General features: G+C 37.3%; 1 protein-coding gene across 4 annotated transcripts in view; it reads right to left on the reverse strand.

The window, feature by feature from the left end:
* NCKAP5 (NCK associated protein 5) overlaps window positions 1-25,362 on the reverse strand; it is a 350,456-nt gene that overhangs the window by 161,475 nt on the left and 163,619 nt on the right. For all 4 annotated transcript variants that reach the window (XM_039382174.1, XM_039382176.1, XM_027723607.2 and 1 more), the window contains exon 4: window positions 20,155-20,288. In XM_039382174.1, coding sequence (XP_039238108.1) covers window positions 20,155-20,288 — 134 coding nt within the window. The remainder of the gene's footprint in view (window positions 1-20,154; window positions 20,289-25,362) is intronic.

A 25,362-nucleotide genomic window follows, 5' to 3' on the forward strand; every position in this document is an offset into this window, starting at 1 on the left:
TTCATGATATTTTAAGCATGTAAGAATATATTATTGGTAGAATTTGGTTTAAAAAATGAGTACCTTTAATGCAGGCTTAAATTATGATTCAGATGACAGACTGAAAAAACTGAAATGCCAAAGAAAAGAAAATTCATAAAATAACCCTAAATAGTGCTATCAAAAACTGTCCTATTTATAATTCCTGGAGTTGTAAATACAGATAAGTTCTTTTAAGTCTGACATGTGAAAGCTTAACACATGAGAGCTCAAACTGAAGAAAACAAGCCTACATAGTGATTCCTGTCAGAAACCATTAACTTCACCTGCCAAAAAAAGCCACTGTTGTAGCTGAAACAATCCCCAGAAATACAGTTCACCAGCTATAAAGAAAGGCTGCACACTTAGCACAAAACTTCTCTGTTAGGATTTTATGCAGTGTTGAGACATACAGAAATGCCTATAGATAAATTTTGCCATTTTACTGTTGCATTACACTAAGTGGGTGGAACCTACCCATGTAAGCAGCACTGTTAGAGGTGCTCTATGACCAAAATTGCATTTAGAATTAAATTAACTGCAGAAGTTGATCTGGAAGGGACTGATGGGGAAGAATATAATTCTTGGAACTAAACATCTTATTATATATTTGTACATCAAAAATTGCCTAACAAAAGGAAAGAAAATCCAGCCTGTAGTCTAAACAAACCTCTCACCATCTCACCTCAACTATTTTTACACAGGATAACAGTGCAGATAAAAGATGCAATCTATTTTTCAATATCCCCAGATATTACATATGGCCAGAGGATTTTTTTAAAAAAATAATCTATTAACAGAATCTTCTCAGAAAAGTGCCTAACCTAACAAGACAAAGAAAGGAAATACCCCAAACCTCTGCATCAATCTAATCTCCCAGAGTACTGGCAGTAGACTGGAAGGAGAATAAAGAGACGATGTTCCCACACATAAGTGGAAAACAGACTCGCGATGCCATCACTGGGAAAACACATACACCTGCTGAAAGACAGAATAGACAGAAAGGCAGATAGAACAGATAGATAGATGGATGGATGGATAAATAGATAGATATACAGACAGACAAATAGAAGGATGGATGGATGGATGTCTTCAGCTGGCTGATCCAATCAGAAAGAAATTTCAAAGTTCACGGCTCAGTGTAATCAAGCTGATCTCTACTAAACAAGCAGTGTACAAAACATTAGATTGGCCTAAGAATTAATTACACCCAGCAGGAAGAATTTGATTCATCCAGATTAGTTACTAAAACGCCTGCAGGGGGTAGATATAATCTTTCCTTAGAAATGAAATAAAAATACGATTCCAAGTGTTGTGCTTTGAAGATATAACCAATACTCCCATTATCAAAATTTCCATTGTGAACTCCTTTAAAATAATATCAGCCAGTGTAATTTTGTGATGTATCTGAAAGAGCTGACAAGAGGAAAACCTACTGTTATACATGACAAAGATACTCAGTTAACTTTGATGGGTACAACTAACTCCACTACAATATGCACACATTTTCCACTGACTTAACTCAGAGACTTAATAGCGTAGAAAGAATCCTGCAATTTCATTTTACACCTGTGATGATGAAACTGAGCAGCAGGAATTCCACTGACAGTGGAAGCAGGAATTTAAAAAAAAAACCAAACATGCAATTTTGTAATTGAGCAGCAAAACGTTTTAACTGTAACAGTGAAAACATATTAAAAATTATAAATAGGATGCATGCTTAGTGACAAGTCTAAATTTGCCTCTAAACAAGGTAAACCTTCTAAAGATCCAGTCTAAGATGCACATAAAACTAAGCTGGTCTATGTGTAGCCAGTTCTCAGAAATTATTGTCATGACAGGTTTTCAAATAATAGGAATTTTAAAATTCAAACTAAAATTGAGACGAAGGAGAAGACAGAAGATGACTAAAATTTTGAAATTCGTTTTTAAGTTGACGATAGCATTATCACAAGTTGCAAATGAGATTAAGAAAGCTGCCTGAACACTTTTGTAGCAATGGAACTAGCCCGTGATAAATTTATGAAGCTATTCAAATAAAAGTATCTAAACCATGGGTAAATTAAATTTGTGGCTTGTACAAATCACACAGTGCTACACATCAGAGTTATATGCTTTTCATGGCATGAAAAATGATGAGATTTCACACAAAAAAAACACTAAAAGAAGAAACAGTTCTTCTGACCAGCATTCTAAATGCTGCAAAAGGGGTCGTAAGACCTCTTCAAATTGATTGCACACAAGTGTGAACTCTAACTATTAGTACATAATCAGCTTTATGAACTTCTCATCCATCTTAAATTCTCTCAGACTTAACACAATCAATAAGAAAAGTTTCTCCAGAAAGATGCAATACCTGCAAACAGCCTCTCTTAGCATGAAATTAAAGTCAGGCTCCTGTGAATAGGCTCTCCCGGGGACACTCCTCTTGTGCACGTTCCGGGACATTGCCAGTTCCTTTTTCTGACTTGGACAAATCACTTCTCACAAAGGGCTACTCAGGAACTGAGCTGCTTTTAAAAAAAACATTAACGTGGCCCCACACTGTGCAGAGATTCTTCTGCATGAAGCCTTCATTACTCATACATTTCAAATCTGTTGCATAGCACACCGGACATCAAAACTACTCATCCTGTCTGGTCCTCTGTTTCAAAGTCCGCAGAGCTCCTGTTTCCACTTGCTGCTGGGGAAAACAGGCTTTTTCTTCACCACATGTTAGTTAGTGTCTGACCTACATCAGGAAGAAGAATGAATCTTCCACTAATCCACATCCTAATAGCCAGACTTTCTTAAACCCCCAAAAGGAAAGCCAGGCATGTGACAAGAAGAGTTCCTGCCCCCATCTTTTATTTAATATTCCTGCTCTTCAACTTCTCTTTCATATCTGTTTGTTCTCTCTGCAAAAATATATCAGAGTGAATTAATGACATTTATAATAATCTACTGTGTTCAGAAATTACAAAGATATGATCTGCCATTACTCTGTTTATCAGAAAGTGAGGTATCTCTGTTGTAGTATTTAATACAATAAACCCTTTAAATCAGCTTTAACAGAACTCAATCAGAACATGCTTTCACTAAGTAATATTCTGTACTGGACCTGCAACTTGTTTACTGAAATAGCATCATCTATGCCACAATGAATTCTGAAACCCAAAATTACTCAAAATTATATGGCAGATTGATTTTTTTTTTTCTTGTTCTTTCCAAAGATTTTCTTCTTAAGCTGATTTGGGAGCCTACAGACTTAGAGCACCAGGTAACTAGAGCTTTTGTCTTCTTGATTACCAAGAAGACTGGTGCTGACTGAAAACTTCATTACACTGGACAGGCATCTTTGGAAATGTGCATCAGGTATTTTTCAATTTAGGGTTTTTAGAAAACGCATTTGTAAAAAGTCTTATATTATCAGTAGCATACTGGTGGTAAGATCATGTAGCTTGGAAATTCAGACAGGAAAAGTCTCCTGACATTCAGCAACACTGTTCTCTCCCATCTACCCATTTTTCATGTGAGATTTCAATATTTTTTCAGTATTTTTAAAAATGCATTCAATGTTGTTTAATAGGCTTGATCAACTGCTACTTCACTATGTTTTTTAGGCAAGCATTCAATGCCTGATGAAGAACTCAATGCTATTATGCACCTTATGAAATTCATCAGAGTCAAGATTGGGATCTTTTGTCTCAGGCATGACATAGCTTTACTGAAAAAACAAAGATTTACTTTGCAAAACACTATGAATTCTACAGATGAGAAGTTCCATGTATAAAAATTTACATATATTTATGACAAACAAATTTGCTTTTGTTTTCCTGGTATTTTCTTCTGCTGCCTCCATGGAATACATGAAGATGGGGACTGAAATCCCAATCTCGGACATCTGCTGGGTTATTTGGCTCTCAACTCCCTCAGCTGCAGTAACCAGAGTAGGTCCTGATGATGCCCCAGGTACACCTGCTTCATCAAGAATCCATGCAAAAGAGGCCCACAGTGAACAATGTAATGAATTCAAGACTTTTCACTCTCAACCCTTCACTCCACTCATAAAAAAAGGTGATAAAATGAAGCCACCTACTCTTCCAACCCCCCCCCCCCCCCTTAAAAATAAACACACAAACATTTATCAGGTGGCCTGTTTACAAGGTTATTTTCTTAAAAGAGAGGAGACTTGCTCTACCCACATATCACTGAGGAATTTATTCTGTTGTTTTTTAAACACCCATGGAAGCTCTTGTGATCTTGTTCTGGACCTCCTAAATTTTAAAGAATCATCACAAAACCCAAAATTTTGTAAGAAATGCTTAGTCCTGCTTTGTTTTCAAATACACTTTTTAAAATATCATTTAAAATTACTGAGAACAAACATTCCAGTATTTGCTTCCTCACTAAGCACAAGTTAACTGAATTTACCATTCTTGATTCCGGAAAGGGAGACAAGAAATACAAAGAGTCTCCCCTTTTCCTGCTCGGTTTCCTCAGCACTGACTGCTCTGATCCCTTTCAGTGGGAGTTAGTTGGCTGTGTCTGAGCAAAGGCGTACGTTTACTATGGTATAATCACTGTCTCTGCCCACAGATCCCATTTTGTAATAGAAGTCTGCAATTTTGATTAATCACACCAGATTCAGGTAGACCATGGTCTTTTTTCCTCATTCATTAAGAACACAATACCAAAGAACATGCAGGATTACATATATACAGGGCTCTTTTCAGAGGTCCACAAGGCAGATTTTTTTATGAGCATACACGTACAAGTACTTTGAAAGACATGAAATCTGATGATCTGATACTGGGTATGGGGTTAGAAATAATGGGGTCAGCAGCCACTTAAACATTTCTATGGCTTCCATTAAATGCAGTCTGTCTATGAAAGACTTGGCATCTGTTTAGAGTTCAGTTGTGTCTTTTCATTCGCACACATATCTTTTTTTTACCTGGGAGATGGAATAGAGTTTCAGTTACCAAGGTTTTCTTTCGGCATTTAAATACTTCCTATTCTATTTCTTAATGCTATATATAATTTCACAGCTGTATTATTAGTGAATTGTTCATAATTTCTCTGTTTGCTTAGCTGTAAAACATCAGTATTTCCATTTAGAAGACAACAGAGGAAACAAATCTCAAGAGATTTTTAATCATTTTCATAATCTTCTTTTAAAGCCAACTGATTTAGATACAGAAAAACAAAGGGTGAAACATGTTTACATGAAATGAATGTCTCTCCAGGTCAGAAACATAAGATTTCAAGCTACGTATAGTCTGAATTATTAGTTCATTAGACTTGTATCAGCTTCTGTAACATGAGACACTACCAATCTTTACAAATCTTCTCTATTTCCATGGACCAGGAAGGCAATGAAACTGTTAGTACAGTTTATTAAATTAATGTATTTTTCAAATGCAGATTTTAAATTTCAGAAACTGTGATTATTTCTCCTCTCTGCTTATCTTCCTACATAATTTGCTGAATGCTATTTCTGCAGGAGATGCATGCTCTTCACCAAAAGCAATGCTGCAGCTCAGATAACCAAGCTAACTTTCAATGAGCTGGCTTTGACCCTGACCAACAGCACTGCATCAAGGAGCTCCCTGCAGGGCAGCCAAGAGAACATTCTCTGGGGAACAGGCTTAAAGAATATACTGATGCAGACACTAGTTCTGGTGCTGTGTGACCCACTGAATGCTAGCTCAGGTACACGTTAGCCACCACTCCAATTTGGACTTACCTCTAATTATTCTGGTGGGAGGAGTACTGCTATTTTTCTTTTTAATTCATGTCTGTAGCTTTACAGGTTATTAGTCAACTGTAAAACCGGCACTTGTCTTGGAAAATCATAACAAAGCAGGTAGATCAAGCAAAGGCTCAGAACGCCTAAAATGTTCTCTTGTGTATTACCAGCTTGAGCAATAGTACATACACACAACAGATAACAGCAGGTGCATTTAGAGGTTTAACTGAAAAGTTTAAATGCAATACATTAAGAAATAAAAGATAGAGAATATGATACTCATCTCTTTTATTTAATCCCAATGCGTTTATGAAATCAAGAGCAATATAATTTACAGAATAATCAGCAATGTTTGGAGTTTATCTGTGTAGCAGAAGTAAACAGATTTAGCACAAGAATTGGCTAGCACTTTTTAAACATTAAATTAATCTCAATACTGCAGACATAAATTTCTGTTAGAATTACATAAGAATATAGAGAGACCAAACAAGATGCTTAAAATAAAACATATTCTTATCTACTATATTTATGGGATCACAAAATCACTGGCCCACTTCAACTTAAGCATGATAGAACGAAATCACATCCTCAAAACAATTAACAGTCCTAATCCTTCATCTTCTAAATCCAGCACTACCTCTCAGCCTTCATATTCTTTAATCTGAACAGTGAAGAGGACTGTCATCTAGTTCTCTGAAAAACATGATGATTAACCCTTCAAAAGGAGAACTAAGGGACAAACTGAAGTTTCAAGGTGATTAAGATTCCAACATCAGAATCAGTATTTTTAACTAGAAGTTTTCCTAACCACATATCTTTGCGAAAGAGCAGATACTCAGCAAGTATCAGTCTCTCCTGAATGCAAGAATTATAATACTGGCCATTCAGAAACTCCAGTGGGTGTTTTAAGTGAAAGAGAATTCAGACAACCAGAGACTGCAGGAAGTACAGTAAGAGAAGACAGGAAAGGGTTCAGGACAGCAGCAAGAGAAGGCATAGAACAGATCAGGAAGGAAGATGTGGGTGCAGTGTGAACATCAATGTTTATAACTTAGTCTGTGCTTCCACTACCTGTAAGGGTCTTGCTAAAGAAAACCCAGGCATTTACCCTCAAACAATCCATCTATAGGTGCCTGTAGGCAACTTACTGGGTGCCAGCTGTATTTCCTGGCAACACTCTCCTCCTATCCAAAAGACAGCAACTAAGTTCAATGCAACTGCTCTAGAAAGATGGCAGTAACAGGCACGCAATACCTGTGAAATTGGTATCAGACCAATGTGAAATGCATGTTCAGTGCATGTCTTCAAGAATGAATCAACTCGTATCACAACAGGCCTAGGAAAGAGTCAAGATAACCAAGCTGAGCAAATTTAGTCTGGTAAAGCCCAAATTTGGTGGGGACAGGATTAGTCAATAGGTATTTATAAAATGAACCTGATATAAGAGCCAACATGCATAAACCGAGCATTATTATATGCACTACAGGTAAGAGCAGTTCAGTACAGAACAGATGTGCAATGGCAACAGTTGGACAGAACAACTATTCTACAGTGGGCATGATCAGATTAAGGAAAGATTATATGCCACAATTGCTTCTGACAAGGTGGGGCATGAAGCCTCTTGGCCTAATTTTAGACCAAAAAATTTATGGGCAACAAATACCTGTCAAATAAGTAGAGCAAGTCAAGAAAATAGAGAAAGTGAATTAAATTACCTGATTATACTATAATTTACAAATTATTCTCCATCACATACAATGTTGGTTTTTATTTATAACTAGATTAATATCCATCTTAAAATGTTGGCTTATTGTAAACAAAGATTCTCTATCTTTTAGATTTAAAACATTATAACTACTCAATAATCTTCATAAATTGGAGGGGAGGGTTCTAAAGAACTTAGACAAAATAATGAAGCAGTGAGTTTTTCTCAGTGCACAGTATTTAATTTCATTAGAACTTCATCAATGCCAATACTGCCCCAGTAAAATGTGCCAACCTAATCATAAAAGGTTATTTTAAATTTTTATATACTCCAGATGGCAACAATTCAGAAAGAATCTCACTCTTTAGTTCAACAGGATTAGGAAACCTCTTACAACAACCTCCGTTGACATTTCTCATCCTGCCAGCTCTACAATGGATCATGATGTCTGTGTTTCACATTGCAGTTGCCATATAATTGTGCTATTACAAACACACTGATTGAGAATATACATATAGCACTGCAATATACACTAAATATGTCATAAAATACACAACATAGGGCTTGCAGTGAAATACAGGCAAGTCTGGAATAGAAAATAGAAAAACATTGCTCATTATTTTTCAATGCTATAAATTTCAACAATTCAGTATATAACTAAAAGAGCTGAATGAATATTTAAAGAATTTTTACAACAAGAATACCCACTAAAGTATAAAACTAGTGAAACCAGTGGCCCATTATTCTCCCCTGTATACACTAAAATTGTCTTTAACAAATACTTCAGAAATTAATCCAAATGACCTCCGTGAAACTCAGTATTTCTTTAACATTCTACATTAAATTCACACCAATATAACATACCCTCCCACTACTCACTACTGCATAGGCTTAGACAAAATGAGCTCTTTTCTATGTGAAGGGCTGAGACTAAGATATAAGAACTGAATTTGACAGACATTTACCTTTTAAGGCATTGGGATTTGGATTGTTTTGTATTTTTTCTCTGCAGTTTGAGAATAAAAATGCAGTAGCAGCAGACATGTACAGTACTTGAGAAGTACATGCATCCAACAAGCCAGTGGGAGGGATCTCCACTGTAGACCACTTTTAAGACAGACCTACTTTGATATACTGTAATTGTAACTGTAATTAAGTCAGTCAACTCCATGGCTTCTTAATCTACTCATTACATTGCTCTGCCTTACCTGCCTTTCAGAAAGTAGTAGAATTGGTCAGAATTTTCCATTTTCTTACTGATTTTTCCAGTAAAAACTAATATACACAAAGGTTTATTGTTACTTGCTTATCATCTAGACACAACCCATGATTAGCTTTCTTGCGGTTAGCAGATACAAGCCGGAAGAAATCTGCCAGCTGAAGACAAACAAAACATAGCAATAAAACCACAATCAACACAGTGCCTCTAAAAAGGCTTAGGATGAAAGATAAAACATACAGCTAAAGACAGAAAAATGTTACCTTCTGATCAGGTGAGACAGTGTATCAACCCATGCCGCATTCACTCAATTAATGCACTGCAGCTTGCTAACACTGATAAGGGTACTACAATTTAATGATCTAATCTGTATTCCTAGAGAATGAAAACTTAGCTCAAAACACATAGTTGGCCTAGATTTCCAATCCAGGCATGATGTACGGCAGGATATGCTTTCTCTGCTATGTACTAGCATGAAAAAATGGACAATTAAATCCCAAAAACATAGAAGAACAAAAAGAAGGATTAAAAACAATTGCAGAAAAAGTTATGTCAAGTTCTAAAATGCAGCACAACTTCCTGTGCCAAAACAAGAGGCTACAGAAATCTCTGTTCCCTTGCAGTGTTAAGCCTCACCATCTCCCATCTCCTCCTAACCACTTTTCTCATGACAAATGCAACTCTTCCTTGGCATGACACTTTTTCCTTCCTATCTGGAATGGTGGTGAAAACCAAGAAGAGTAAAATCCCTTATCTTGAAGAAAGCAATTGAACTGGGATGCAGTTGTCTCAAAACAGAATGATGCAAAAGAAAAATCTTCTCCAAGGTATAATGTAAACTAAGAGTGTGGATCAACAACCTAAAATAGACAGTGATCTCTATGATATGACTAGTTCTGAACAGGATCTGTAGTTTCTCTACATCCTTTTACAGCATATCCTTAATTATCTGGTTTTCACAAGAGGAGTTCATTGTTTTTTGCGACACAACATTCTACGGACATCCTTTGGACATTGTTTTCAGGATAACGTATGTGCAGTTATTATAATTCATGCTTAGAAGATAGATGCTTTCTGAAATACATATTTAATTAATGCTATTTAATACACAATTTGACTGAAGGGTAGTAGTGCCCAATTAGTAAAATTTGAGATTATGGGGCAGGCACTGCACATGGAATTAAAACCATGTTACACTGAGAAAATCAGTCAAATCAATTTACATTTGCTTACAGTATCTGCAATCTGAAGCACACATTATGACCAAAGATAATCACATTAAGATTTTTGGCAATGCTGTACAACAAAAGCTATCTGAACTAGCAGACAGTAATTGTTACTAAATTGTAACAGAATCCCCATGGAGTTATATGACAATAATAGTCATATAACTTCAGCATGATTAATGACACTGCAAAAAATACCAAGATTGTAAGCAATAAACCTCTTACAGGTAAAGCCCACAGCAATTACTGAGGTCCCTTCCTGCCATAACCCAGAGACACCCGACTCTCACTGCATTTTTAGTGTGGTTAGCTGACACCTTTGAGGACCTGGCGAGGATTTGGCCCACCAGTTTTATTTATTTGAATAGTTTGGATCATGTCAGATGACAAACTGTTCCATTTGTCCTCAATGAATGTCCTCATCCTTAAGAAGGGAGATGCCTATTCCTTTCCAGGGACATTCCCTCTGCTAAGTCCAGATTCAAACTCAGTGAGAAGCAGAAGAAAGACCTCACAGCTCTCCTTACTGATACTGGTGGACTAAAACTAAGCATCTTTTCTTTTTTGAGTCCCATTTTTTCCTCTATGTGACATATATCAAGGAAATGCACAAGTAACGTCCATGCAGCTGAAACAAACTTCTTATGCCTTCAGGACATAAATCCATGAGGATGCACCTGTAGAATATCTATGAAAATGTAGTATCAGAATAAGGGATGAATAATCAGAACTAGTTCTATAAGCCTATTCAAGGAAAACAAATCCAAACCTATTCTCTTCATGTTTATCATATGCCCTGAGAAACAAAATCCCACAAACGTTTGCACCTAACACAATATCTTTTCAGCTTGAACTATATTCACTGCAACTTTTTACTGCAGTGATTATTTATTTGTTTTTATTTTCATATTTAAAATGTGCGCATAGACAAAACACATACCCAAAACATTTTGATAAAAAGAATAAGATTAAAACTAAATTTTTAAGTTGCACTGCCCAATTTCAAGCACTGACAAACAACTGAACTGCTGCATGGCCTGTTACATTAGAACAATACTGTGCAATAATTACAAGTTCTAAGATAAAATTAAAATTACCATAATAATTCTCCCGTGAATAATTCTCTCCTACCTATGCAGACTATGAATTGCTAGTAGGTTGAAAAAATGCATTACCACCTCAAGTCAGGCAGATAAATTATTCTATTTTCATTAGTTAGTGTAGATACTTAAAAGGTTATGCAGAGCAAGATGACAAACTCATTATATTTACACATTATGTATTGGTTACATTTAAAGACCACCTCTTTACTTGCACACCAGCATTAGAAAGCCAGCTATGCAAACCGTGAGCAAAGATATGGTCCTACAAAAGTTTATCACTGAGGACAGCAAAAGTCACAATCTACAGGGCCCACCTTTGGGTACAACAGGCAATATCAAGACAGGGATGATTTTGTGCCTGTTTTCCTATACCATTTCCTTTAGAGTACTTTTAAGAAAGACCTTTTCTCCTCCCTGCCTCATATACACATGAAAACCAGAAAACCTTCCTTTAAATCTATACAAAACAAAGTATTCCTCTATTATTCTACTCAGAGAGACAACTGTCAGGATTTCATGAACTTCACCTCAAAATCTGTAGCTCTGTGCTATTTAAGGCACTCAACTCCCCAAAGGTACATGAAACACTTTTCCTTCCGTGCGGAATGAGAGCAGAATCATAGAATCATGGAATAGTTTGGTTTGGAATGGTTTGGGTTGGAAAAGACCTTGAGATCATCTACTTCCAACTCCCCCACCATGGACACTTACTAGATCAGATGTGCAAAAGACACACCAATACCTTAAAAAGGGTGAGTACTTTTCTGGATCAGATTTTATCTGCTTGCAATTAGAACGGGAGTGTAGGCTCCCTGGTTTAGTTTGTTGTAAAATTGTAAAGGTAAAACTTACACTCAGTCAACCAATGAACCTTTGAAGATTCCAATCATGCTCATAAAGGAGAAGTATAACTATGAAGATAATTTGATTTTATGTCAGCTTTTTAATCATAGAATTCCCTCATGGTTTAATTTGCTCTGTACCTACCACCATCAATCTGAATACACATCACTGCGCATTAAAGATACATTTACAGTTTACAACACAAGTTTTATAGTACAGAAAAATTACTAATACAAGCCATCTCAAGCATCTCACAGAAAAACAACCACAAAAATTGTGATCATAAACTCACGTTTCTCTATGATCCATTAGTAAAGAGAAACAGTCTATAATCTGCAAATTGCATATCGGACATGGGTTTCCAACCATATGACAAAAGGAACCACAAGTCTGAGAGGATCAATAAACTAAAATGGGATAATCCAATGTTATTTGGGTGGCCGCTTCAAGCTAATCGTGAAATCAGAAGATCAGTTTTATACATATTGATTTTAAAAATGTGTGTCTCTCCAGTAGAAAGTCTCACTGTGAAGAAATTAGTTTCAAAGTGTGGACAGCACACGTATGACTGACAGAAGGATGGGGAAGACCACCAGTTGTGAAAGGCACATGCAATGGAGGTTTCAAAATTTTCTGTCATTTCTGTATCATATCCTCTCCCTTCCCAGGAAATAATAAAAAAAAAAAAGGCTTATCTCATTGGAGATAAGCCTGGGGGCAGCACATCAGTGTTTAAGGGACAGTGTGCTAGCAACATCCTCCAGTCTGCTGTCTCAGTGGAGGTAGGGGGTGGAGATCCATGCAGCAACAAAGATGCAAGGGTTATCCATGTGTTAAAAATTGTGGAATCCCCTTAGAATGGTCATGGAGGAAATGTCATCAATCATGGGAAGGAATGTGTTGGGTTTGAGTCGTCTCTTTACCTTCTATGGCATTAAGGAACTGTAGAATAGCACGTGACACATCTATGACTTTTTTGATTTCCTACATTGGAAAGAAACCAAACTGTGGCAAGTTACACAGGAAAGAAAGTCTGCAACTTTGCATGTTCCAATGCAATTTCAAAAATACATTCATAAGATCAGCAAATCACAATAAGTAACAGAAGTCTTCCTGACAATGACCTACCTTCTATCTGTCTTGGAAACATCTTACCACACATGACCACACAGCTCTTGGGCAGCAACATTACTCAGTCATAGCACTTAGTTCCTGTATCAGCACTGTCCTTTCATAAATTTAAACATGTTTTACAATGGACAATTATCTGTAGCTAGAAATAACTGCAAAAACGTACCTATTACTGTGCACAATAAAACACACAGAGCTGTGAACTTCAACAGGTACAGGATTTCATTGTACATAAACATCACACATGAATCTCAATCTATTTAAACACCAGTAGCAAGGAAGTTTGCAATCTCACCAAAATAAAGTGTTCACTGCCCTCTGACATAAAAAGTTCTATAAACCAAATTACTACATCTGCACAGGAATCCCTGCCCTTACTCCCAAGCTTCTGGGAGCTTTCTTCAACATCAGCTCTCACTTTGGGAATGAAACAGCCATATAAGAAGAGAGATGATGGATACATATCTAGGGAGGTATATATTAGGTAGCGTGCTACCGAATATAGATAGTTTCTGCTTGGTCAGGACTATGGTATGGGAGTGCAAAGAATATGCAAATCATCTTTTTACTACAAAAATCAATGTATGGAATAGATTCTATGTGATGTTTGGACCTGTATATGGGCATTGGTTAATTGTATACTGTTAAACTATGGTGAAAAGTTGATATAACTTTCTGTGTTAGTCTCTGTCCTGTGTGTTTTAAAAGACAGGGCAACCCAAAGGATTACACTATAACCTAGTGCTACTTTTGTCTTAATCTATCACATTATGCAAAGGGAAAAAAATGATGATATCCTATTAAATTATAGTGCTAGTTAGAACAGAGGAAGCAGAATATAATTTCATGCTCTGATAAATCAGGAAAAGGCAATAGATGCAACCTTACAGAAATATAAGTATGATGCACACTGTGAGCAAACAGATAAATATAAACCAAACCCAGGATTTTCTGAGTACACAGATGAAAGATAAAATTTACCCATTTCCCTGGATCCCTTGCAAGAAGCTTTCAGCAACTAAGAGCTGCCATGAAACACCACCACATGATTTACTAGTGCACATCAGAGTTCTGAAACAGGGCTGGCTCTTAATGTAGCTTCAGTGCCTTAAGAGTCCACAGAAGATGGAGAACTGCATGTACTTCTCTGTGCATCTCTAACAATGCCTGAAGTAAAGTAATCCTTTGCTCTCTAAAAGTGTTACACAAGTCAATATACATTATGCAATATAGTTTTCTATAACTTCTGGTCCTGGTATGACTTCTGTGTTTCAAGTTTACACTGGTTCTTCAGTCCTCTGCAGCCACTCTGACCTCATTGCTTTGATTCTTTCTCAACTTCCATATGAAAACGTGTTTCAATCTGATGGCTTCTAGCATGAGAATGGGAATTTAGTTTTTGAAGAAAATTTAGATAACAAATTCTTTGAAGATATTTCTCATGTGTATGTACTTTCAAAACCACTGTATTCATACACAGAACTGAAGAGTTTATGAAAAATCATAACATTTATTTTTTACTACTTATTGGTCAAACAACAGGAAACTAGAATATTTAGTTCAAAGTAGCCCAGAAACTGAGTGGGGTCAAACTTCATATACAACTTGGGGAAATCTCCTCTGGTCTTAATTTCATGGATTTAGTAAAACCATTCCCTTACTTTCTTCCAGATGAAAACTATTCACAAAAAAGCTCCTTGATCTTACTTAGAATAGTGCTTGACAGTTCTGAGTAACTATTAGAGATGAAATATGTGCCTAAGTGTTGTACATGTACATAAATAAAAATACTAATATACTCACCCCTTCAGTGTTAATCTAAAAGAAACTTCATTCTTTAACTCTGTCAATTCTAATCCAAAGACAGGATCGATATCCTGAGCATTAGGTCAAAGCCCCAGTAAAGCAGCATTCACACCACGTCCCGAGGCTCAGTGAGTTCAGCCAAGGGCTCAGCAGTCCTGCAGTGACAGCACATGGAGAGTGGCAGCTCCAGAGCTCATGCCTGAGTAGGCATCGGTCTCACCTCCCTTACAGCAGACAGCTGAGAGGCCTCCCAGCAGTCACAGACCCCAGAGGGACAGACTCCACACTAGAGTAGGGAAAAGGTGTGAGGAGGAAGCAGTGGCAGAGACCAAGTGTTTTGCACTGATTGCATCAGCTCCCCCCATAATGCTACCACACAACATGTTGCTCAGGGTGGAGGTCAAAGAGTCAGGAATACAGGAATGAAGTTGAGTCTGGGAAGAAGGGAGGGGTGGGAGAAAGTATTATTAGTTTTGTCATTGTTTCTTACTATCCTACATTGTATTTATCTGACAATGAGTTAAATTAATCTTTTCCAAGTCAAGTCTACTTTCCCCTTGATGGTACCTGGTGAGTGATCTCCTTGACCTTTACTCAACCCATGAGGGTTTTTTCTTATTCTTTTCTCCCACAGTCCTCTTGAGGATGGTGAGTGAGAGAATAGCTGGGTGGACACTTGGCTGCCAGTCCAGGTAAACCTGCCACAAGGTGTTTGACAGTGCCCATCTCACAGTCAGCAGCAAAGCAGGAAGCAAGCGCAAAGGGCAGGATGACAGGGTCAGCCTTTGACACAAACTCCATTTTTGGGGCAATCCGCTTCCCAAAATAACCCTACAAACAGGGTTTGCAGGGAGGATGATAGCGATGACCGCAGAACTACACAAAATAGCTCAATTGTAGACAGCTTCTTCTGTTACCTTCCTCTGAGAAAAGGAGTGAATTCCCACATAGTATTTTATTCATCCCTGCTATGAGAGAATCAAAGGAATACCATCAATGGGTGCTAGGAGAGCATTTTAATCTCTCCAGAATTGAGATCAAAATGTTATTAATGGTGGACATTTGACAAACTTACCAAACACAGGGGCTACTGATGTGTCCTACTAGTTTATATTTCCCAGACAGGGTCTTTGTATGTGGATTACCAGGTATGTCAGTAAGGTCACAAAAGTGCAAGGAGGTCTGACCTCTAGGTCAAGCAGAGGTCAGAAATTAAGATGTGATGATGCAACATCAACATACTGATGCAATGCAAAAAATCTCCTGATCACAGCTGCTGGGGAAACAGTTATCTGCTGACAAGACAGAATGGAGCAAGGGGAATTAACAATAATTGGAGAAAACCGTGAAGGATGTGCCTAAACCAACAGCCACACAGTCCTCTTATGCCAAGTGTTGCCAGATTTGTAGTAGTCATTTCCCCCCTTGTCAGAAGTGATAGGCTTAACCCTACAGTCAATATTAATGTGAGGGAAATGCTGAAATACACTCTAATGAGAATTGCACTCATCCCATTCACAGGACCCTGGAAGATCAAACAAGGACCATTTCCTATTCTTCCAATAACATCTATTCTTAAAAGCCTGAGGCAGTTCTCCAGTCACACACATTGATACCAATAAACACCACAACTTTAACTGAAAGATTTTTGAAATTTACCCAAAAGGGATTTTTAAGATTTGATAACACCCTTTTCAATTACTGTATAGAGATATACTTCATAATAGCGTTTATTAAACCTATTTCATTCAGACCAAAATAGTAATCAAAGTAACTTAAGCAAAGCTACCTCTTTTACTGCTTTAATATTTAATCCCAGTTCAGTCCCATGAACTGTATGCACTCAACAGACAACAATTTCTATTGCTTACTGATGTACAGCAGGGAAATGCGAACAATTTATATTGTATCTATTAGTGTGCTTTTTAGAACGATACTATGAATCACACCTACTGCTTCAGGCGAAGTTGTTGTATTTCTGTTCCTACTGTTGTAGGAAAATGCTGAAAGCAGGAAAAGCACAGCTGAAACCAAGAACAAGAAGGTACATGAGACACAGCGTATTTTCTTCCCTAATGTCCAAGATGTGAGATGTTCGAGGAGGAACTAATGTTAAACTGTGAGAGAGCAAAAAAACCCACCCAAAAATAAACAAACAAAAAAACAAACCAAAAAGAATTAGCCTAATTTATTTAGCTGGATAAAGAGGCAGCAGGCACACCACTAACCTAAATGGTGACACACAATGGCAGTTGTCAACATTCAAAACCAGATAGTCAGACTGTATGGCACTGTCTTGGTAGAAACTGGGCTGATATGCATTTATAGGGTTAGTTTCTGTGCATTTGAGCAAATGCAAGTATGCATTGTTGTGCCAAAAAGAGCCTTACAGAATGTAACAGCTGCAGCAAAGCAACAGATCTCAGTGGGTTTAAGAAAGAAAACATCAAGTACTTCAACTCAAGGTGAGACTATATTAAGGCAACGTAAAAATAACTGCATCCAACTACAGTGTAAAAACACAACTTCAGCATTAAAAATTTTTCTTGCACAGTTTCTTCACACCTTAAACATATTCACCTCCAATAAAATGAGAAAGCAAATTTAAAACTACAGAGACGCACCACTGTACAATTCTGGAAAAGAAACTTAGCTTTAAAAGCTCTTTCAGGAGCTATCACATATTTATCAAAATAACTACTGCGTCACTTTAAGGCTCTGGCAGATTTATACAGATGTTAAGAAAGAGAACTTCGATTTATTTCAGACTCCTAGCCTGAAATATTGCTTACTTGGTAAGAACAGAAATGTCAATCAATAGGAAAACTCCTCACCTTCTGAAGTTCTCAATCTTAAACTATGTGCTTATATGACAGAGTAAAGTTTTCACACAATTTCATTTAGGAACAGGCAGCTTTGCTCCCCTGATTACAAAGATCAACTTACAGCTTACCAACTATCATGTTTCATTCTTTCAAACATGCAAAGAAAATAGTTTAAAATGTAAAGAAACTTTTGCCAAATCAGTTTAAACCACTGCTCTGCATCTGTATGTAGAAATGTGTATGTATATTCACTGAGTTCAGGAATTACACATATTTAAAAGATTTATGTTATCATACATGTCCTTACTTTAGTCTATTTGCTTCTGAAAGACAGGATGTTTAAATGCAAAGTATTATTCTCTAGCCATCTTCTCGTAAAGTACTTCCAATTCACTTGATTTTAACATCATCTCCCATCACCACCTGTCTTGTCCCATTTAATTGTGTTCAAATTGAGAAAAAAAAGTCTCAAATCCTTCAAACAATACAGAATCTCTAAGTAGTACAAGATTATCCAGTTGCCAGTTTCATTATTTGTTCAAGCAGATTAAGAAAAAAATACACTTGTTTAGGAAGAAAGTCTGTTCGTGCAAGCAAATATCTTAATATTTTACTAAATATCAGCAAAAAAACCCCACTTTAATATGCATCAAAACAAATATTTTTTAAAAGCAAATAAAATATTTAAGTGACTCATTCCCTTCCTAGCATCTGGTCTACACTAAAATAAAACCACAGCGTGATGAGGCCAACGGCAGTTTTCCTTACAGGAATAACCAAGTTGCCATTAATGAAAAGTGATATTTAAGTTTGCCTTCAAACAGTTTAGCCAACGTGCAGACAGCCTTAAAAAGAACATAATGCTGATTTAGAAGGTATTCGCCTTTATCTGAATCAGAGGTACAAAGATAAAGAGACAAACAACTTTAATTCAAAGAACTTGCATCCCTCTGCTTCTTGATAGATCAGAGCAAGCTCAACTGCAAATAGTAACAGAAGAAAAAGAATGGATTAATTTGAAGATAGTGGACTTCAGGGATCCTAACTAATAAAATAGTTATTCTTTTCTGAAACATGGTAGAAATTAATCAGACTACTGCAGTTTCACAGGAATAATGAAGAGTCTGAATACGTAACAGTTAAAATTTTATGGAGTTACTGGGTGCATCACTCTGCAGACTGGCTTCCCCTCACCCCTTCTTTTCTAAATCACGGCTCCATCATCTTCAAAGTTTATTTCAAAGGTTTCTAGTTAGTGTAGCAATAATACTGTTCTAAAAAAAAGGACCTGGGGAAATTCTCCCTTAAACAAAGATTAATATACAATAGAGCAAAATATTCTAAGCAAGAATACTCATAGGGTGGATTTATTTTGTGTATATTACTCCAGGAGTCTCATTAGAATAAGTAAAATTGAAATGAAGGCTCATAGAAGAGGAACAACAGAAAACTGAAAAAGAAATATTCTTAGCATTTTTGTTGAAGAACTTCAGACTTAACTGAACACTTTGTGTTTTTTTTAAATAGTTTTTTGGATACTGAAGAGAATTAATGCAAATTTTACAAACACAAAATAACAGATGAGAACAAATTTTATTACTGCTATCAATGGTTTTTGCAGTGTTGCCTAGAAACACAGATTCAAATCAGAGGAGCCGCATGGCAAACACTGAGGAAAAAACCCATAAAAAATGCCCAGAAAGCCCTAAAGACCCCAACAAACATAACCACTGAAAAAAACACCACCCCCCCCCCCAGTTTTTTTCACTTTATTAAACTGAACTTGTACTTTTCAATGATTCAGTAGTCCAAGAGAATAAGTTAATATTCAGTCTTGATGGAAAATATGCAACATAAAATGCCATTGTATCTTTTGATTTTTTTGATCGTTTCATTTCTGTTCATGTGACAAAAACAATAAAAAAACCATATTTGATGTACAAGATCTCATCATTTATCATGAAAACAATAAATATCTCGAAACCTTACTGCTGTCAGATGAATGGTTTGTCTTAAATCCCAGCTCTAAGCTGGTTCTCATGTAAGTGGAGTTCTGGTCTAGCCCAAAGCTCTGGCCCAGGCAGGGCAAGAAGAAATTCAAAGCACGTCCAAGCAGGATGAGCATCCAGCTGCTAAAAGGCATAATTTTTCTTTTTTTTTTTTTCTCTTTATTCAGATTGATCAAACCCATTCTTGTCGTTTAAAATTAACAACCAACCGTATACTGACTTATGAATGGCATGTACTTTTCAAGAAGTGAACACCTACACTTAGAAAATTGTTGAGAATTCTAACAAATGCAAAATTTCTAGAAATGAAAATTTTCCTCATCACATAGAATGATGGCATAAGCCTTTTAAGGATGCTAACAATCATTTATCCAAGTGTTATGTTCACAGAGCCTCAGAGGAAGACCAGTTTTTGCCTTAGATTATATCCATTCAAGTTATCAACACGTCTGAACAATGTTTCTGCACCAAAGTATGTTCTTCCCATTTGGGGCAAAGTATGTTCCCATTTTGAACACAGTTTACTTTTGCAACATACCTGGAAAACTGTTCTTGCAGCCCACGCATCTGAGCCCGGCTCCGTTCTGACTCCAGTGTCACCTCCCGTAATCTTTTTTCACTCTCAAGTCTCAAATGTCTTTCTTCCTCCAACTCATGTATCAGCTTCTCACGCTGAAATGCCACAAAAAGTTATTTATTTAATTATACACACAAAACACACTTTTAGGAAAAATTTAAGATTTAGTTCAGGAAAAATCATTAAAAAAATCAAAACAATGATCCTAACAATCCAGTCCCATCAGTTTTGAACAGCAATTTTACACAGAGATAGAAAGTTTCATTTTATATTTCAGAATATCCCATCACACTGAGTTACCCTTACTCGACTCACAGATGTCAGCATATTGAAAAGTAAACACCCATCCGCTCTTTCCAAGCTCTTTTTCTTCATCTCCATTCAAAACAAATGTAAAAATTATATTTGAGATCTGCAATTACTCCTCCTTGAGTGTAGACATGGGAAGCATGAAACAAATCAAGGGGACAATTTGTCACCCATCCCTTAATGTTTCAACCTCGTGGGCAGGAAAGGACTTGGCTCTGCAGCCGCCTGTTCTCTTGTTTTGGCTGAGAGAAGGATCCCTATCAGCAGGATAGAGTGTATTTGAATCTATTTACTGAAATAGTAACTGAAATACTATGAAAATGAATATGTTTTTAAAAACTGGGTAGCAATCAAATGAATGAGAGCGATAAAAGTGTCATTAATTTTACTAACAGTTCTCAGAGGCAAATAGCATATGGATGTTGCTAATTCTTAAAATATGGGACCAAAAAACTCAAGCCCCAACATACAGCACTACCTGGATAAATCTACATAAGCTATGGCCTAATCTTTTTTTCTTTTAAACAAAGAACATCATATAAAAGGGTAGCTAATGATTTTAAAACCCTCTTCCAAAAGTAGCTAAATGTAATTGAAGAGGAGTAGTGAAATTAACTTAAAAGTTATAAAAAAATGCTATTGGAAGTAAAGAATGTATATACAGCCTTTTCCATATGACTTTGTTAAACGGAAATGAAATTAAATTAAATTTTTCCTTGTGAATTTAAATGTGATATCAGTTAAAAAAAACCACAAGCATTTTAAGTGGTACTACATTATACTCACTCAGTGATGGGGTTCTAATGTCTAAGAACAGGTTAAATCATTGTAAAGCTGCAGTGGGTTCACCACCTATATGCTTTGTGCCTATAGTGCAGGGCAATTTGTAGCCTGTCAGACAGTCTGACATAGTTCCATTGCTGACCTAAATTTTCATGACACACCTGCAAAAATTTATATAGAAATTACTCGTACAGTTTCATTAGTAAATAACAAAGGTGTCTTAGTGTTAAGTCATTAAATGGGGGAGACAGGTTATTTGTACAAATCTCACAGCTATAAATCTTACTGGATAATAATTTACAATAGCAGTAACCAAGGGACCAAAAATATGAACATTACCAAGTGGAAAACAGATCTTAAAGACAGTGATAAATAAGCAGATGCCACAAAGGGAGGCTGCAAAGGTTTAAATGAAATATCTCTATACTTGTGAAAAAATGGGGGGAATTACTCAGAGAACAGAGGGGTTCTGTCTGGTTGGCCATATGTAATACCTGGAAAACGCCCAAGAAAAAAATTACTGGCAAAAAAATACATTGTTCTAACTAAATTGTCTAATTACTGTCCTTAGTGTTATATAACCATATCCTACCCAGTGCTGAGTAATCCTTGGTTTGTGCCACAAGAAGAAGAGCAGAGAGTTCAGCGCAGGCAGAAGATACACAGCAGCTGTACAGAGTACGGCTCACGGAGGATAACTCAAGGCTAATGATATGGGAAGAATATTCACAGCAGACAATATTTCTCCAGCTTAGATCCCATCAGTGCCAGCTTCAAACTTATACTGCTCCAGAGGCTCTTGCTGAAGACTGTTAGCATCTTCTCTTATAGAGGAATTTCACTGCTGCTAAAGAGATATGTAGAGTTCCCAGAGGTAGCAAGGAAAATGGCATAAAAGAAATATATAATTACCACTCAGGACTTAGAAAAGCTTTCAGAAGATACTGGTGTCTACAGAAACTGTGCTTAAAACCAAATATGCAACTTTCCCTACAGAAACTGTTTCCTTTGGAGGAAACTCAGGTACTGCTATGAACACCTGAGTGGCCGAGTTGACTAAAAGCATCAGCTTGTGCCTGAAATACCTGATGCAGTAACAGCTTAACTATGGCAATGGACTGAAGACCAGAGATTCAGCCATGCCTTCAATGCTCATTCAGTGTCACTGTAACCACAGTGACCTTATTCTGATACAGCAACTACCTCTATATGTCAGGTACACCGACCATGTTCTGCTCCTCGAATAAATCTTCCTTCTACATTATGTGCAAAAGCAGATCTCCCTGGGGTAAGACAGACAAAAGGTGACAGCAGAGGAGTATCCTGTTCTCCATCTCGTTGCCAGGGTGTTTGCAAGTTGCTCACAGTCCCTGCCTCTCCTGTGGAATGAATGTGCTGTACCTCCACGCATGGCCACGCCCCTGCTAATCACAAACCCACACTTTCTAGTAGACCATTGGATATACAGCAGAGATTCACAAGTCCAAACTTCTCCCTACAGGTCATATTTACCTCATGATGATAGGTCAGAGAATGTTGCTGCCACCATTTACTCCTTCTATTCATGTGGGGAAATCTGTATTATCATCCTACACAAAAAGATCCGCACATCCACATGGGCTTTCTTGAGTTTTTCTTAAGAAAGGATGTAGGAACTACTTTAAGGAAAGAACTCTTAAATCAGCAACAAATTCACATTACAAGAACAATAACGTCACAAGAATAAAATCTCTAAACATTAGGAACTTCTGAAATGAGTTAAATGCCCAGTTCCAATTCAGCCATCTCAAGGGTAAGCATCAAAACACAGTATTTGTTATATGAGGACATACTGTTGCTGTACAAAATTCAGGCCCCTTTCAGGGTAAGGGATGAAAAATGAACAAATCATAAGGCTGCAAGACCAGAAAGGTCAAGTCATAAGGCTACACTGACCTGTGGCCCTGAAATTCTGGATTCTCTTCCCAGCTACCAAAATCTTCCTGTATGAATACCTGCACAGCGACCACACCACTGGCCTTCACTTTCATGATTCTATGCAAGAATTTACCGACAACCTCGTGGCACTTCTGCCATTTCTTGCAGGCAGAAAGCAGATCTGCTTTCAGCCAGATCACAAACATTACACACTGTAAAGTGGGGAGAAAAAGGAGTAAGAGACCACCCACACTTGGGGTGGTCTCCAGGACACAAAATACTCATGTACGCTACACACAGAAAGTATCTCCCAGCAGTAGTGACCTTATCTACCAGAAAAGAGAACATTTTTATTCAAACCCAGAAAAGCCATAATGAAGTGTCAAAAGAGAAAAGTGAGCCTAATGTACAGAAGGCCAGGATTAAACTGAGATTTTTTTTTTGTCTCCTGGAAGAAGAAAACATATCCCTGAACTCTGCAGAAATTTTGTGCTGTCATAATGCCCTTTATAAGCTCCTCTGTGCTAACCCCACTTTATTCCTGTGAAAAATAAAGGTGTGTGAAAAGAAATGAATGCAGAACTAGTTCAAGGTTTTATAGTGAACATAAGCTTAATAAAAGTGCCATGGGAAGAAAAGGTTAAATAAAAAAAGTATCTTGTGAAATGTATCAGTTCCTTTTAACACCATTGCCATCTTCCAATGAAGTTATGTGTTCCCACTTGCCAATTCCTCTTTAATTGCAGGTTCTTCTCTCCATGAGCTCTGCTCAAAGCATTTTCCCCTGCTTTCTCTCCTTGCCTTCTGCAGCACAGCTGTACCCTTCTCCTCTTAGAGGCATAACCTTTACTTCGTTCTTCCTCTTTTCAGTGTCTCCAGATAATCTGACTTTCATCACGTCACCCAGTCAAATTTCTGATAACTTTACAAACAGGCAAAAATTTTATGTGAACAAACTAGAGAGAAAAGACAGGGTTAGTAAACTCTACCGATCCTTTTGTGCAAGTACCAGAATATTTTAACATTGAGCAAATACTATTTGCAATCACTTTTTCAAGAACATTTCAGCAATCAAGTTTCACCAGCTACTCGTTATGCTCATGAACCAGCGTTTGCACTTCAGCGAGCTCCTTTTTGTGTAGCTGTAGAAATGTTCGTGTCAAAATGTTTCATTTCTCATCCAGTCAGGGACATGTACCACACATTAAGTCATCTTCTCAAAGTTAAGGAAGGAATCCAATTTGAGATACTCATGATCAAAACAAAACGCATGAAAACTATTTATAACTAGATTGAAAATAACACATGCATTTGACAGCAAAATACAATTTGTTCCTCAGCACCCCATGAAGAGACCGAGAGACAACACTTTGATTCTCAGAGTTACTGGTTAACAGCCGTGCTCTTGGTCTAAGGACAGACCCCGTGCAGCCACACAAGTGTCTTAAGAGGAACTCAACCATTTATGTCTCCTTTAACTCCCGTGAGATACGTCACAAATGTCAGCACACGGTTCTTTCACATTCTATCAAACTGCAAATGTCTTGTCTGCTGAGTGAGGAGACACGAGTGAGGATGGAGCGGGTGGCATCCCAGGGAGGCAGATGGCAGCACATGGTGCATAACAGGTCACTCGTTTCTGAACAGTCTGACACCCAGCACACAGAGCGAACGTGTGACGCATTAAGGTTTTTTATGGAAAGACTGTTATTTTACCATTTTATCCTTTCAGGTTTATTTTGTTGTTAACTTTACATCTAGACATGGATGACACTCAAGCCTTCCAAGTCAGGGACTTGGAGTTTTAACTCCTTTACCTGTCACTGCAGGTAGTATCAGCAGATGTTTCACTGGAATGGTAGGACCAACTCCCTGAAATACTTTCTTCCCACAAGGGTCGAGCATTTCAGTAACTCAAGCAGATTTCTCATTCTAAAACCCTCCAGTCCCCCACATTTTGTTGGACCTGCCTCTCTCCCTTCCAGAGTGGTGATGTCCTCATGCCCTCCCTATTAAAACTGCTTAGCCAGTAGCTTGTTCCTTGCTGCCTTTCCACCTCAAAGCATCTTTCCCTGCCCCTCCATCATGAGCCACCCCCATAATCTTACTTTTTTTAACATCAGAGGACCAGATGTACTGTACAGCTGTATACAGGCACTG

Source organism: Pipra filicauda, unplaced genomic scaffold (assembly GCF_003945595.2).
Source record: "Pipra filicauda isolate LSUMZ 115617 unplaced genomic scaffold, ASM394559v2 scaffold10_size6260569_pilon, whole genome shotgun sequence".
Lineage (NCBI taxonomy): Eukaryota > Metazoa > Chordata > Aves > Passeriformes > Pipridae > Pipra > Pipra filicauda.